At 42.1% G+C, this 15390-nt stretch overlaps 1 protein-coding gene and 1 long non-coding RNA gene across 4 annotated transcripts in view; one reads left to right on the forward strand and one right to left on the reverse strand.

The window, feature by feature from the left end:
* Positions 1 to 15390, reverse strand: part of PDE11A (phosphodiesterase 11A) — a 501616-nt gene that overhangs the window by 73077 nt on the left and 413149 nt on the right. For all 3 annotated transcript variants that reach the window (XM_025405422.1, XM_025405424.1, XM_025405423.1), the window contains 2 exons: positions 12035 to 12144; positions 1412 to 1502 (listed from right to left, as the gene is read on the reverse strand). In XM_025405422.1, coding sequence (XP_025261207.1) covers positions 1412 to 1502; positions 12035 to 12144 — 201 coding nt within the window. The remainder of the gene's footprint in view (positions 1 to 1411; positions 1503 to 12034; positions 12145 to 15390) is intronic.
* LOC112636631 overlaps positions 1 to 15390 on the forward strand; it is a 50544-nt gene that overhangs the window by 26657 nt on the left and 8497 nt on the right. Inside the window, exons 3-4 of the long non-coding RNA XR_003122207.1 lie at positions 1385 to 1519; positions 2778 to 3038. This is a non-coding gene — a long non-coding RNA (uncharacterized LOC112636631). The remainder of the gene's footprint in view (positions 1 to 1384; positions 1520 to 2777; positions 3039 to 15390) is intronic.

A 15390-nucleotide genomic window follows, 5' to 3' on the forward strand; every position in this document is an offset into this window, starting at 1 on the left:
CATAGTTCTCAGCTAAGACACTGCTTTTGGAGGACAATTCCATAGCCACAGAGGCCAGGATGCTGGCTTCTGCCAGTTACTGAGAGCCTAACTCTTGGTGTTTCATTCCCAACTGAAAATACATCATTTCCAGCAGGTTTTCCCTTTTGCAGCCTGCATTCAGGTTCCGGACTGCCGACTCTCCTTTATGGGGTCGAAGGCCTCCATAATATTGCAAAAGACATGCTTTCTCAAGATAGGCTGGAGGAAAAAAACCTCCATATTTAATGATGCCATTCCAGCGAAGCAGGGCCTTAATGATGATAATAATAATAATTAATGGCACAGCTAGAGAACTGACAAATAATGGGGAACAGATGATCCCTTCCTGGCCTCAAAAAAAAAAAAAAAAGTCTGTACGCTTGCAGAAAATTAAACAGATCCTTTCCTGGCAATTTAAAACTCAGATGCCCCAGCCAGAGTCAGTTAGTGGTTTCTGTTTTTCTCTGCGGAGGGCTAAAAGTATAAAATTCCAACTACTTCTAACTCCTGCATTGCCACATGAAGCAAAATCAGGCATATGGCATTAGCCCTGGGTCTTAAGTTTAACTGCAGTTCTCACTTCCTAACTGGTCCCACCAGCAATTTTAAGTTCTTTTTTTTTTTTTTTTTTTTTTTTTTTTTTTGAGACGGAGTCTCGCTCTGCCGCCCAGGCTGGAGTGCAGTGGCCGGATCTCAGCTCACTGCAAGCTCCGCCTCCCGGGTTCGCGCCATTCTCCTGCCTCAGCCTCCCGAGTAGCTGGGACTACAGGCGCCCGCCACTGCGCCCAGCTAGTTTTTTGTATTTTTTAGTAGAGACGGGGTTTCACCGTGTTAGCCAGGATGGTCTCGATCTCCTGACCTCGTGATCCGCCCGTCTCGGCCTCCCAAAGTGCTGGGATTACAGGCTTGAGCCACCGCGCCCGGCCTTAAGTTCTTTTAAGTTGTATAGTTTCTCAATTGTGCTAATAAAGTGTAACTTTCTCCCCGTTTTTGCTTCTACCATCTCTTAAAATGACTGAGAGTTTCACCAAATGCGAATGTTGGGCTGCTCACTATTTGGATCAAGTTGTCTCCTTAGTGCTCTGTATTCTTTGAGGAAGGTCAGGTCATGCTCTGGTGACAAGCAGTCTATATCTGTCACCCTGCCAAGTGAATCTGAAAAGCCTCCTAACCGATAATGAAATCCAAATGAATCAGCTCAGGAAGACTCTGCAAGGTCCTGCTCAGGCATCTAAAAGAACAGAAAAAGCCACTATGGCCCATTAAGTTGACTTAGAAATGATTTTCCCACTTCTTTGTATCTACCTGTGGCACCACAAAAAAAGAGAGGGAGGAAACAAAGAGTTGTTTGGTTTCTGTTAAGGAAAGAAGCAGAACATCAGGCCTGTACCTCGCTTTGAAGGATCATCACGGCGTGGTTGAAATGGTGATGCTCCAAGGTAGCAGAAGTTCCATAGAGTTGGGCCAGGGCAGAACCGCTCCTGAAAGAGGACACAGGGTGAGTCAGCAGGGCCTATCAACGGTTCCTCCACACCAGCTTTTTGGATCAAACTGCTTTTCTTGCTTTTGGCGAAGGACCATGAGCAGACATTCTCGGGTAACTGCTTTTGTAGTTCATTCATCTATGAAAGAAATCATCTGTGCAAGAAAGTTCCTAATACATAGAACTTTCTATGTATCAGGTTAGATGCTGCAAATGATATTTGATGAATTTGACACAGTCTCTGTCCCTAAGAAATTTACAGACTAGTAAGAAAGATGAGATGAGATAATAAGTAAAAATAATGCACATAAAACAATGCAAATACTAATCAGTGTAGAAATGTGCTCCAGGTCCAATCAAAGTGCTATGGATGTTCTGAGGAAAAAAAGACGTAATTTCTGGCTCTGGGGATCAGGGAACGCTTCATGAACTAAACATTCTGTGACTTCTGAGTGTTCAGAACAACTGTCTTATACAAAGCGTATTTGACCTTCCATAGCAGAAGACCTTGTGAATATTCTGCATTTTATCTACTCTACGTGAAAGGTCGACAGCCTTCTACTATGGCCTGCCAGTCCACAGTCACGCTATGATATCTCAGTGTGCAACTCCAAAAAGTTCTCTGGATTTGGAGTGAAATCTCAGCTCTTCCTCCAAGTAGTAGCTTCAGACGGTTACTTGGCCTTTTTAAGAGTCAGTTTCTTTGTCTCTAAGATTATATTACCTACCTAACCTGTTATTTATGAGAACAATAAAATATTTGAAAATGCCTATTACAGTTCCCAGCCTGTAGTAGATTGTAGTCTACATTAATTATTAATCAATAATTAAAACACATATGACTATTTCCATTTTAAATTAATAAAATACTCATTGATACTTAAAGGGATTACTTTGAGTTATCTGTACATTTCATTTATGTAGAACAACCCATTCCTTAACAATGTCAGTTCTGCAAAGTGTTCATTACTTGGGAGTCTGAGGCAGGAGAAGCGCTCAAAACTGGGAAGCAGAGGTTGCAGTGAGCCGAGATCATGCCATTGCACTCCAGCCTGGGGGACAGAGCGAGACTCCATCTCAAAAAAAAAAAAAAAAAAAGTAAAAAGAAAAAAAAAGTTTAAAAACGTTTATTTCCAACTCTGTTTAAGAAATGGGAGTTAGAGCATCTTAAGAATCAAGAGACATCCCAGAGAGGCCCACAGTGTAAAAGGCAGCCGTGGGACTCAGGTTAAAGATCCATCTAGATCATTCTGTTCTTTCTCGCTTATTGCAGGGGGCTTCGACATTGAAAGGACAATCTGGCCTTAACTTGGAAATGCTGGAGATTGACTGCACACAATCTGTCCTGCTAGTGAGAGAAGCAAGGACTGCATCTGAGTGCAACATGAAGACTTTTGGTCCCAAGCTTTCCTCCAACTTCAGTGGGAGGCAGCCCAAAACCACCATCGGTTCAAGGGTAAAGGGACCTGCAATTCTTGGAAAGACTCTCCCAATTCTTCTCCCAACATGTGGTCAGCTCTTCCAGCAGGATTAAGTTCAGTAGGAATTATTGAATATAATACAGTGTAAAATATCAGAATTATTATTATTCTTAGTAAGGTGCTTAGTAAGGAGGGCATTAGATTTTAATCAGTATGTGTTATTTCTTTAAATCTTGCCTTAATTTATATCATTTAATAAGTGAAAATTTGCTAGGCGAATCTTAATGATAAATTAATATTTAATGTTAGTTACTATTTGTCTTACATAGAGTTCATTTCTATGAAGTTACGGGTTTCAAAACGTATGCTATATGCCTTTGTCTTGGCTGTTGAAATTCTGCAATGCTTTATGTGCATATCACATCCTAGAGCCTGGCATAGAGTAAGTGCTTTAAAAAATACTGATTGCTTGTCTAATCAGCTTACAGTAGTTACCATGTCGAGAGACTACAGTCCAAGTTGGGAGGTTGATAATAAGTGTGTTAGCATATTTTATAACACTAATATGATTATTAATAATAAAAGCCACCATTAGTAAGTATCTACCATGCCCTAGTCTATATATTAACAACTTAATACATTAGAGCATTTATTCCTGACAATGACCATGATATAAGTATTATTTTCTCATTTACACATGAGGAAAACAGGGCTCAGAGAAGTTAAGTAACTTTTCCAAGGTCACACAGCTCGCTTGTACCAGTTCCAGATTTGAATCCAAGTTTTTAAGCTTTTTGTTACATAATGAAAATGATAATTATAACATACATTTCTGATATTTGATTCTCCATTTTTACTAAGCTGGTTGTTACCAATGAAAGAAGATTTCAAAATCTAATTCAGAATTCTATTAGTATCATTGCTAACCACAGGTTGATTCATGTGATCATTCCTATGAATCAGCCATGCTCACATGCAGCTCACTTACTAGTGTGAATCTTTTGTACAAGATACAAAATGTTCTCTCTTCCCTTATTAGTGTTGGGTTAACAGACTGCACAAAAGTTGCATCAGCTAGATGATCAGAAGTCACTCTGTATCTTCTTTGTTTCCGTGAATAAGGAGATGTTTTCTCCTTTAAGAGGGTGGGGATGGGGAGGACAACAACACCTTTTAACAAATACACCATGGCTTCTGAAGCACTGCTCCTTTCTGTGCATAGGATGGAGGCCTCTCCCCCATATCCATATGCCTCCGATCTGGTGTGTTCTATCTCCCAGTATTTGTGCAAAGGCAGCCACTGTCTATGGTTTGAGCATCTTCCTTGTCAGAGTCCCTCTTTGTTCCCTTCTGTAATTCCATCTTACATTCTGCCCAGCCTCATATGATACTGATTCAATCACAAAAAATAAGTAGATTTTGCCACTGAACCAGACTAATGCCATGAAAGTGTGGGGAGGCTTTGTTATTCATTCATTCATCTATCATTCATTCAACCAATAAGCATTGATAACTATTATTATATCAGGTCCCAGGCATGTGGAATACAAAGAGAAATAAGACATGTTCTGACCTTCAGGAAGCTCACAATCCCCTACAATTGTGTCAGGAATTTTTCTCTGATCAACCTTGCACTAAAAATTCTCACTTTTCTGCAAGCAAGGTGCCATCTTAGCCCTCAGAGAATGGAGCATGTTACTAACTCAACTTTGAGGGGTTTTTTAAAAGTAAAGTCATCTAAGCAAGAATACTTCCATTTCCAAATGGATCCCTTATTTACACTATCAGATTTGGTCCCTGGCAGGTTTTCTAGATTGCCAAAACCCTCAGTGCCTTTTGTCTCAGGCCAAGGCCTATTAGGAATGCTGCCTGTATCTGCTGGTACACACTGGGAACTTCCTGGGACCACCAAGAGCCAAGTCTGCAGTCTTGATATAAGTGGCAAAAAATTAAAACATATCTGTGAAGATAAGCTTTATCAAAAAGTATTCTACAGAATACTAGTTCTTCTGAATGTTAAATGGCATTAAGAGAAGAAGTAAAAAGGGTTCCATGGCCACATAAGTTTGGAAAATGCTGGCTTTAAAAAGTGGATCTGTTTATTTATGGTAAGGATTTTCTAGAGGCGGCAACATGTGAAAATGCACCGTGATTTTGTGGGAGGGGAACATAATAAGCAGCATTATCTACTTTTGATTGATCGTGAAACCTTTTTTTTTTTTTTTTTTTAGATAGAATCTTGCCCTGTCGCTCAGGCTGGAGTACAATGGCATGATCTCGGCTTACTGCAACCTCCACCTCCTGGGCTCAAGTGATTCTCCTACCTCAGTCTCCCAAGTAGCTGGGATTACAGGCATGCACCACCACGCCTGGCTAATTTTTTGTATCTTTAGTAGAGACAAGGTTTCACCATGTTGGCCGGGCTGGTCTCAAACTCCTGACTTAGAGATCCGCCTGCCTCGGCCTCCCAAAGTGATGGGATTACAGGTGTGAGCTACCGCACCCGGCTGATTGTAAAACCATTTTTAAAGAGGTCATGTCTCTCACATAATATACTTCCACTTATAAAGGTATGCTTCTACTTTCTCATATAAAATATGGGAAAAAAAACCCTGAGATCAATTGCATATTGAAAAAATTGACTTTAACAGTACACCTCATTTTAATTGTCTGTACTAAGTATATCCATCATAGAAGTGTCTTTGGGGCACACATCCTTTAGTTGTGAAAATATGATTTTATATATGTAGGGTGTATGGAGAGAGTAGGAGAAGAGAGTCCAAATTCCGTAAGTACAAATACCTTTATACATGCAAGTATTCACGATGTGCATTACTGATTAGGTCATCTTAACATACTAAAGCTTTTCATTTTGGATTGGCAGCTGAATGAGGAGAAACTTATTAAAAAGAAAAGTCAAGGTGGAAATTTCCCTACAGGCATTTGGTACTTTGCACAGGCACCAAAAATGTGTGCAAATGTAAATGTACCTTCATAACTTCCCTAGATAGGCATATTCTTTGAAAAAGAGACTGAATGGCAGTGTGCAGCCGTGACTTAAAGGAAACTTGAAAAAGGAAAACTATGAAAGGTAATTAGGAAATTGAGAGTTGTTGGGAGGTGGTGAGGAATGGGATTAGGCTGTCATGGCAGATTAATGTGCCCCAGTATTTCACTTCTGGGACCTGGCCGAAAGCGGCAAGATGGGTTTTCATTCCCAAGAAATGAGTAGAAGAGATTATGCTAGAAATGAATAGAAGAAGTCTCCTAGGAGAATATACTACAAAGCTGCTTGGTACTGATATTTAATCATCAGGGGCAGCTGTAATAGAGAGAAGGATGAGTGGGGAATGCTGTCCCTAGAGAAAACAGGGGAGAGGTGTGAACAGAGCAATTTCTAAGCACTGTGGTATTGCTGCCCTCTCTACCTATTGATCATTCCTTGCACGCACTCCAATACTTAAAAATTAAGAACAAAATATGAAAATGCGAAGGTTCACTTATCAGAAAGGCTAAGAGAATAAATCAAATTGTGCTCTAACGAAAGCCACACTTTTTATTGTAGAGGCATTTTGCATTTTATATAGTAATTTGTCCCTTGCTAAATGTCTCCTGTTTTTTTATAGCCTTATATATGAAAAAAAGGTAGCATATACTTTGCTGCATAATAATTGGTGCATTTAAATCCCATTTTCAAATCACTTGAAAGACTAGAATTAGACTGGGAGCACTTTAAGAGAAGGGATGTTTGCTATATCTCTTTATTTCTCCCACAATGCCTAGTATAGTACCTTGAATATAGAAAGTACTCACTTACTGGGAAATAAAAAGCAAGAAAAGAAGATAGGTTTCTTGCAAGGGATTTTCTAAACAATGGCACCCTCAATGAATAAATCTCATTCTAATCAATAAAAAGGGAGTTCCTTGACCATGATGCTAAAAAGCCTCTTTCAGCATTCATTGTCAAGGGAAATCTTAACAGAGGTTGGGCAATGGTGGCATTAAGTGTCCTAAGTGCAAAATTGACTCCATAAAGTAGGTGCAGTGCTCCTGACATCCCATGAGCTGATAAACTGTGTATAAGTTAATTGTCTTGAGAAAACGCATCACACTACCTTGGAATAGGCAGATTTGATCATGTGATGTGAGGATGCAAAAAACTCTCTGAAATCTAGTACTAGTGACTCATATGTGTGAATGCTGTTCAGTCTTATACAAGCAACCTGAGATTTGGGGACCTCAGTTTTTGTGGGTTTTTTTGTAAAATTGAGGTACTGTAAAACATGACTAGTAAGCTTTAGTTTGGTTTTATAATTTTTATGGCTTCATGTCTGAACTGTTGGATGTCAAAATATATTTTCGTTCAAGAGCTCACATATTTGGCAAGGTAGCCAATAAACTGGAAGCTCAACAACTCAAAATAGATGTCACAAAGTCATGGACCAGAGTGTGATACAGTGGTTAAAGAATGGCTTCTGAAAAAAGACAGCCCTGGTCCAGGCTCCACTCTACCACATGAATGGATTTGGGAAAGTTTACTTACCTTCCTGAGGCTCAGTTCCTCCTGTAAAATGGAGACAAAAATATCAACTCTACAGAGTTGATGCCAGTAAGGGCTTAAGACACAGTAAACAATAAATAAAATGTAGTTCTCATTGTCTCAGGAAGTGGTAGTTGCAAAGAACAGAAATGGAGTACAACCAGCTTCACTGAAAGGAAGGCTGATTGAATGATACCAGGAACTCTGAAGAAGCCCAATTATCACAAGCATGGCTGGGTCTCCTAGAAATAGGAACAAGGATGGAGAGAGCCAGGGATAAAGCCTGGCTTTTCTCTGTCTTTCTCTCAGGTTACACAGTCTATCTGTTCTGCTTCTCTTTGAATATCAGCTCCATCCTTCTCTCCTCTTTGTAGACTGGTTTTCTTGTTTCTTTCATCTGCTTGGTATGTGGTCATCATAGCTTTCCCCAAATGGCAGCCTCAGCTCCCAAATCTACATGAGCCTGCAGCTTGGATCCCTGAAGCTAACTGTCTTAATATTACGGTAATCCAACTCCAAATTCCTATGAGATAAAATCTGATTGGTCCAGCTTTGATTAGGTGTGCACTCTTGGTCCCAACAGCTAAGGTATCAACTAGCAAGAAGAGCAGCCTCTGTCGGTGCCATACATCAGCTCTCTCTCTGGGGAGGGGCCATTGGTATCTGAGTATAAGTATTGTGCACTTCACTCTTGGAAGGACCCAAAAGGCTCTCACTCTTGTTTTACAGACACAATTCTAATACAATTATCCCATCTTTCTGCATAAGTGGTAGAGTGGTAGCGGGCTGGAGAGAGTGTGCTAGAGGGAGATACACTGACAATGATCCCATTGGCCTGGGGGAAAGAGGAATCCTAAAAAAATAATGCAGTGCAGACACAAGAACTCCAAAGAAGGCGCAATCAGACCCTACAATGAAAGCATACACAACGTACACTTCAATGGGCTCCAGCTCTTTAGTGCAGCATCAAGACAATGTATAAAACAATGTTTCACTGCAGCACTATTCACAATAGCAAAGACATGGAATCAACCTAAATGCCCATCAATGACAGATTGGATTTAAAAATGTGGTATATATACACCATGGAATACTATGCACCCATAAAAAATAATGAGATCATGTCTTTTGCAGGAACATGAGTAGAACTGAAGGCTATTATCCTTAGCAAACTAATGTAGGAACAGAAAACCACATACCACATGTTCTCACTTACAAGTGGGAGCTAAATGATGAGAGCTTATGAACACAAAGAAGGAAACAATAGACACTGGGGTCTATTTGAGGCAGGAGGGAGAAGAGCAGAAAAGGTAACTATCAGGTACTGGGCTTAATACCTGGATGATGAAATAATATATATTTAACAAACCCCCCATCACGTGTTTACCTATGTAACAAACCTTCACATGTACCCCCAAACCTAAAATAAAAGTTAAAAACAAACAAGCAATGTTTTATAATAATTTATAAGAGGTTGCATCTGTTAAAGAAATCAGGAAACTTTGTTAAAGTGCTGTAGTTAAAATATGTCATCCACTCATGCAGTTATCCTTCATTTGTTCATTCTCAAAACATTTATTGTTTATTATGCTCCCCCAGGTACTGTTCATTCACTGTTGCACATGCCAGAGAAGAAGGAGAGAGACATCTGCAAGTCAGCAATTAAAATGGCATGAAGTGCACACTTTGGAAAAGGCATAACCAGGGCATAGGAAATTGACCATGGGGGTACATTAGGGTGGATAGAAACACGAAGGTGATGCTTTCAGAGGAGTGTTGGGGACAGAAGGAGAGAAGGGCATGCCAGGCAGGGGAAACAGCATATTGGGCAGCAGAGAGATGTGACTGAGCAGGACCCCACCAGTGCTTCTTGGAGTTCCTGTGTCTGGAACATAGATGCATGAGTAGGGTGGGCTGGGGTGAGTGGGCACTGGGCCAGGGAAATAGGCAGGAGTCCAAATGAAAAGGGCCCGAAGGGGTTAAGCTCAGGAACTGGAACACTATTCTAAAAGCCACAGGAGGTGTGGATGGCTTTTAAGCAGGGGAGTGACCTGGTCGCTTTGTGAATTAGCAAGATCATTCTGGAGTGCCAAGCAGCCTCGGGAGGAGAGTCACGCTGTTCATTGTAGCAAACCAGGAGTCGTGCCAAGAAGCAGTCCTTGCTGTAAGCATGCAGAGGAGCGCTGGCTTTGAGGGATGTTGCAGGGTAGGTTGGGTGACTGGTGCATTTTTGGTGGGGCCATTCCTTGGGGTAGAGAATACAAGAAAAAGGGACACGCATGGAGGGAAAGACTGAGGTTGAGGGGACAGTAGGACTTCGAAGAGGAGGTGTTCCTCAAGCAATGGAATAAGTGCCTGGAGATAAGCTGAGAATTATGGTTCAAAGAAATGTATTCAGGGCTCATCAGCAGATGGAGGGTGGCCCTGCCTGAAGGATCGCGAAGAGTGAGAGAGGAAGAGGGAGGGCATCGCCAGGGAAGGCTGGGGCAGGGGGACAGAGGCCTGAAGCCAGTGGAGATTCAATGCTGTACAGGTGGATGAAAACCCTTTGTCTGTAAGACAAAGGAAGAGAGAGTTTCAGGAAGGAGGGAGCGACAAAGTATATCTCATGGCAAGAGGTATTATGAAAGAAGGACAACAAAAAGGTCCGACAGCTTTGAGAAAAGGGGGCCACGGGTGTCATTCCTGAGGTGGTTTCTCCAATGACTGGAACTGGAAGCCATGTGGGAGGACAGGGGTTGGGGGAAGGGAAGGAAGTGAACCCAGACAGCTTTCCACGAAGCTTGACTGGGAAGGAAAGAGGGAAATAGAACTGAAGCTGAAGAGTGAAGTGGGGATTAGGGTAGGCTTTTTTCAAGATGCGGGAGAACTGTTTCTATTAATAGAATGCAGAGAGCTGGCAGAAAGGGACAGTAGATACAGAGGGGAGAGGAAGATTGATGGTGCAAAGTCCCAGAGGAGAAGCAAGGAAGAGTCCACGGCAGAGGTGGAGGGATTAGCCTCGGATGAGGGAAGGACAGCCCTCCTACCGAGATAGGAGGGAAGGAGGGAAGGATGGGGATGGATAGATAAGTTTGTAGGTGGCAGGGGAGGAAATTGAGAGAGTTCTCGATTGATGGCCTCAATTTTCTCTGTGAAGTAGGAGGCAAGGTGATCTGCTGAGTGGCGCGGGGGAGGCGGGGGAGCAGGAGGTGGTTTTGGAAGACACAAGTTTGGTGTATGAAACTGCTAAGAGCAATGGTGAATGGGGCTGGCTAGGGACAAAGGAAGACTGGCAGCGAGTTCTAGCGTCCAGCCGAGTGGGAGGAATATATATTTGGTATGTCTGTAACTCACAACTGTGACATTTTCTCCTAACACTTTTACAAGTCTAGACAGAGTGGCAAGAGACTGAATTGTTAGATTAAACCAGGACTGAGTTTCTGCAGAGTGGATGTCACAGAGACTTGTCAGGACATGACAGGATATTGAGAAGAGAGCACTGAAGTGATGGGCTATAGGATACAGATTGGACAGAGGGCACAAAATTGAAATTCATCTGCTAGATCAGGAGTAAATACAAGAATCCTAGACTCCCAAAGTCTTAGTGGGTAGATGTTTGGAGGAAAAAAGAGAATGGTGAGCTGAAAAGAACCTGTTGACAAAGAGCAGGCTGTGAAAGTTTCAGATAATAGAGGTTGACTTGTTCTAGAGGTTATGAAATCAGTCATCTGAAGTTAATCTTACCTCTTTGTTGAAGCCTTCTCTACCTTCTCCACCCCAAAACTTTTCTCTCCAGCCTCTGATAGCCTGTATCTTTTGTTTGCAGGCAGACAGTGAAAGGAACATTAAAGGAAGACTCAATATACAAGTCAGGAGACTTGGGTTTTGATCTGATTTCTAGCACCCATAAGTTCTGTGGCCTTGGCCACAGTATGAGCCACAAAGCAACAGTTATCTTGACCAGAAAAACCTGCTTAGGGACAGATTGTTCTATCTATACAGATCATGTGTGTGGCAAATAGTTGCCCAGACATCCCCGTATTTCTGTAATTCTTTTGTTGCTTCCACCTTTCTATGGGTGTAGGGATGGGAGGAACAAAAACTACATTCCTTGAATGTGACTTTATTTCACTACAGTTTATACAATACCCAACATCAAAAGAATCCTGGAAGAGACTCTATTGGAGAAGGAAAATTATATTTTGCTTCATCAAATGTCCTAAGACTGCTTTTATTTTAACAGTCTCAAACCAGAGTTTGAGAGTAGCAAGTCCAAGAAGCTTATAATGCCTTAAAGGCAAATATTCTGGGTGAAAAAAGTAGGCCCTTTAAAATCCAAGCTTTGTTATCTGACTAAGGTCAACAGAGACCAACCAAATCAACAAGCATGACATGAAGGGCAAATTTGCAATTAAAAGAAGAATAGGGAATTATAAAGATGGATGGGCCCCATGACATGCACGCCTAAGCCTGCGTGGCCTTGGCCTCGGATGCCAGAAATTAATGCTTTACTCTTTAGCATTCGTCACCTTTGGCTCTGAACAGAAAGGCAAATGCATTAAAATAACAGCAGTTTAGAACACTTACTTAGCTTGGAAGGCATTGTTGGTTCCCCTGTGGTCGAGGTCATGACACAGGCATCCCACAATCACAGCTAAAATTTCCACCTCGGTCAGAATCTCTTGAAACCCAGCAGTCTGGGAAGAAGGGGAAAATGGCAACAGTCACTACTGGGGCACGGAGGATGGATAAGGTTAGGCGCTGAGCAACAATCAACTCTGTTTTCATACCCACATCATTTAAGGAGATGATTAACTGCCACCCCCTCAGACAACAGTAAGTTGGGTGGTCAGTTGCACAGCCTAAGGTCCCCACAGTGATAAATTAGCTTGCTGTCACAGCGGCCCACGCTGCCACACCGAGACATAGTTCAGACTATTTTGTTCCCTTTTTAGAGAGAAGGTTGGACTATCCAGAGACAGTGACGGTTTGGCAAAGGCCCAGGGAAAAATGTGTTTTGTTATTATACATTTTAATGATGAGCATAGGGTTTGGAGGTTGGAGGTTGGGGAATAGGAAGAAGCAGTGACTTTCAAACTGAATACTACACCCACCAGATCCCACCCAAATGAGAGCAGGCAGAAGTAAAACACAACCCTTCTTTTTTTTAACATTAAAAGGAGAGACTTTAACATACTCAAATTGGTATACAATGACGTCCTAGAGGTTATCTTGTAAATACCTTAATTCATATTAGGTTGGTAGACAGATGAAATTCATACAGATAATAAGGTAGTGTGTGTCATGGACACTAGAATTTGTCAGAGGATTGTCAACCCAGACTGAGGATTGAGTGGGGTATCTATTACTGGGAATTCTTTTTTTCTTATCTTGTGGTAGCTTGCTGGTGAAATGCACAGCTGTGATGTGATTTCTTTTAGAAGCGGGTTGATATAATTATGCAACCAAGAGCAGCAATGCTTCTTGGGTTCCTGCTGGCCCTTCCATTAGTTTAGAAGAGGAAGTAGACCTCTGGGAAAGAAGGTCTATGCATTTTCTTGATCGAAGGCCTTTATATCATCCCCTCTTTTACTTTGTAAGTCTCCCATTTCATTACTTATTAAAGTCTTTATCAGAGAGTGGGAGAAGGGGGAGGGTTAGGGTACAAATTGCTCTACTTTTCATGTGTGTTTTTTTCCCCCAAATCTAGGTATACTGGCCCACATCTGTAAGACACTTCTCTTAGAGCAATGAAAATTTTGTTTATAAATTAATTATGTTTGTGTTGCAGAAATAACTGAATAATAGGTTCCTGTGTTGACAATTTTATTTTATTTTATTTTTTTAGGAGACGGAGTCTTGCTCTGTCACCCAGGTTGGAGTGCAATGGCACCATCTCAGCTCACTGCAACCTCTACCTCCTGAGTTCAAGTGATTCTCCTGCCTCAGCTTCCCGAGTAGCTGGGATTACAGGCGCACACCACCACGCCCAGCTAATTTTTGCATTTTTAGTAGAGATGGGGTTTCACCATATTAGTCAGGCTGGTCTCGAACTCCCGACATCAGGTGATCCACCCACCTCGGCCTCCCAAAATGCTGGGATTACAGGTGTGAGCCTCCACGCCTGGCCAACAATTTTACTTTAAAAAATAGACTTGAGTCCACTGCTCCATTTAGATATACATTTAACTTCATTTGTATAGCAAATGGGAATGTTAATAAATTGGGAGTATGAAATAGTCCATGTCAAAGCCTGCCTATGCTGGCCGAGCGCGGTGGCTCAAACGTGTAATCCCAGCACTTTGGGAGGCCGAGGTGGGTAGATCACCTGAGGTCAGGAATTTGAGACCAGCCTGACGAACATGGCAAAACCCTGTCTCTACTGAAAATACAAAAATTAGCCCGACTTGGTGGCACATGCCTGTAATCCCAGCTACTCGTGAGGCTGAGGCGGGAGAGTTGCTTGAACCGGGAGGCGGAGGTTGCAGTGAGCCTATATGGCGCCACTGCACTTCAGCCTGAGTGACAGAGCAAGATTCTATCTCAAACAAACAAACAAACAAATAAACAAACAGGAAAGTTTGTATACATCCTTGATTTTATTTTATTTTATTTTATTTTTGAGACGGAGTCTCGCTGTGTCTCCCAGGCTGGAGTGCAGTGGCGTGATCTCGGCTCACTGCAAGCTCCGCCTCCCGGGTTCACGCCATTCTCCTGCCTCAGCCTCCCAAGTAGCCGGGACTACAGGCGCCCGCCACCTCGCCCGGCTAGTTTTTTTTTGTATTTTTAGTAGAGACGGGGTTTCACCATGTTAGCCAGGATGGTCTCGATCTCCTGACCTCGTGATCCACCCGCCTCGGCCTCCCAAAGTGCTGGGATTACAGGCTTGAGCCACCGCGCCTGGCCTGATTTTATTTTATTTTATTTATTTATTTTATTTATTTATATATTTATTTATTTATTTTTGAGAGGGAGTCTCGCTCTGTCGCCCAGGCTGGAATGCAGTGGCCGGATCTCAGCTCACTGCAAGCTCCGCCTCCCGGGTTTAACCATTCTCCTGCCTCAGCCTCCCGAGTAGCTGGGACTACAGGCGCCCGCCACCTCCCCCGGCTAGTTTTTTGTATTTTTTAGTAGAGACGGGGTTTCACCGTGTTAGCCAGGATGGTCTCGATCTCCTGACCTCGTGATCCGCCCGTCTCGGCCTCCCAAAGTGCTGGGATTACAGGCTTGAGCCACCGCGCCCGGCCCACATCCTTGATTTTAAAATCTGCCGTTGGCTGTTAGTTTTTCTAAGCTAGTTTTATTTTACTTAAATTATTACCTGCAGTAATTTAAAAAATTCAAATTATACTGAGACTTAGAATTAAAAATCAGTAGTCCCTCATTATTCTCCCTTTCTTGATTCCCGAAGGCAACTGCTTTCTATTTTCTTTTTTACTTAAATTGGTAGTTTTCCCACCATATTTCTATATAGCATGCACATATTATTAATACTTGGTTATTCACCAAGTATTCATATTGTCCTTTCTATGTACCATACATTGTTCTAAGAGCTTTACAGCCGTTTAACTTATGGAGTTCTCATAACAGTCCTGTTAGGTAGAAACTATTACTGACCCCAGTTATAGATGAGAAAACTGAGTCACAGAGAGGCTAAGTCATATGCCCAGGGTCTCCCAGCTAGTGCATAGCAGAAGAGGGCAAGCTCCCAGCATCCTTTCACCAGAATCTGCCCTTGAACACTGGTGACGTCTAGCAGCAGGTGAGTTTATGGTCACCCTCCCCTCATGCTCCCAATATGATCCACAGAGCTTTCCTATATTACTATCCTATAAATATCATTCACTGCTGAGTCAACCAGTATACAATGATTGTTTCCTTAATCATGCACATTTTCTTGTTTCCTGGAGTTAGGATTTCTGTGAAACATCTAAGTCTTCTCA

This window comes from Theropithecus gelada, chromosome 12, assembly GCF_003255815.1.
Source record: "Theropithecus gelada isolate Dixy chromosome 12, Tgel_1.0, whole genome shotgun sequence".
Taxonomy (NCBI): Eukaryota; Metazoa; Chordata; class Mammalia; order Primates; family Cercopithecidae; genus Theropithecus; species Theropithecus gelada.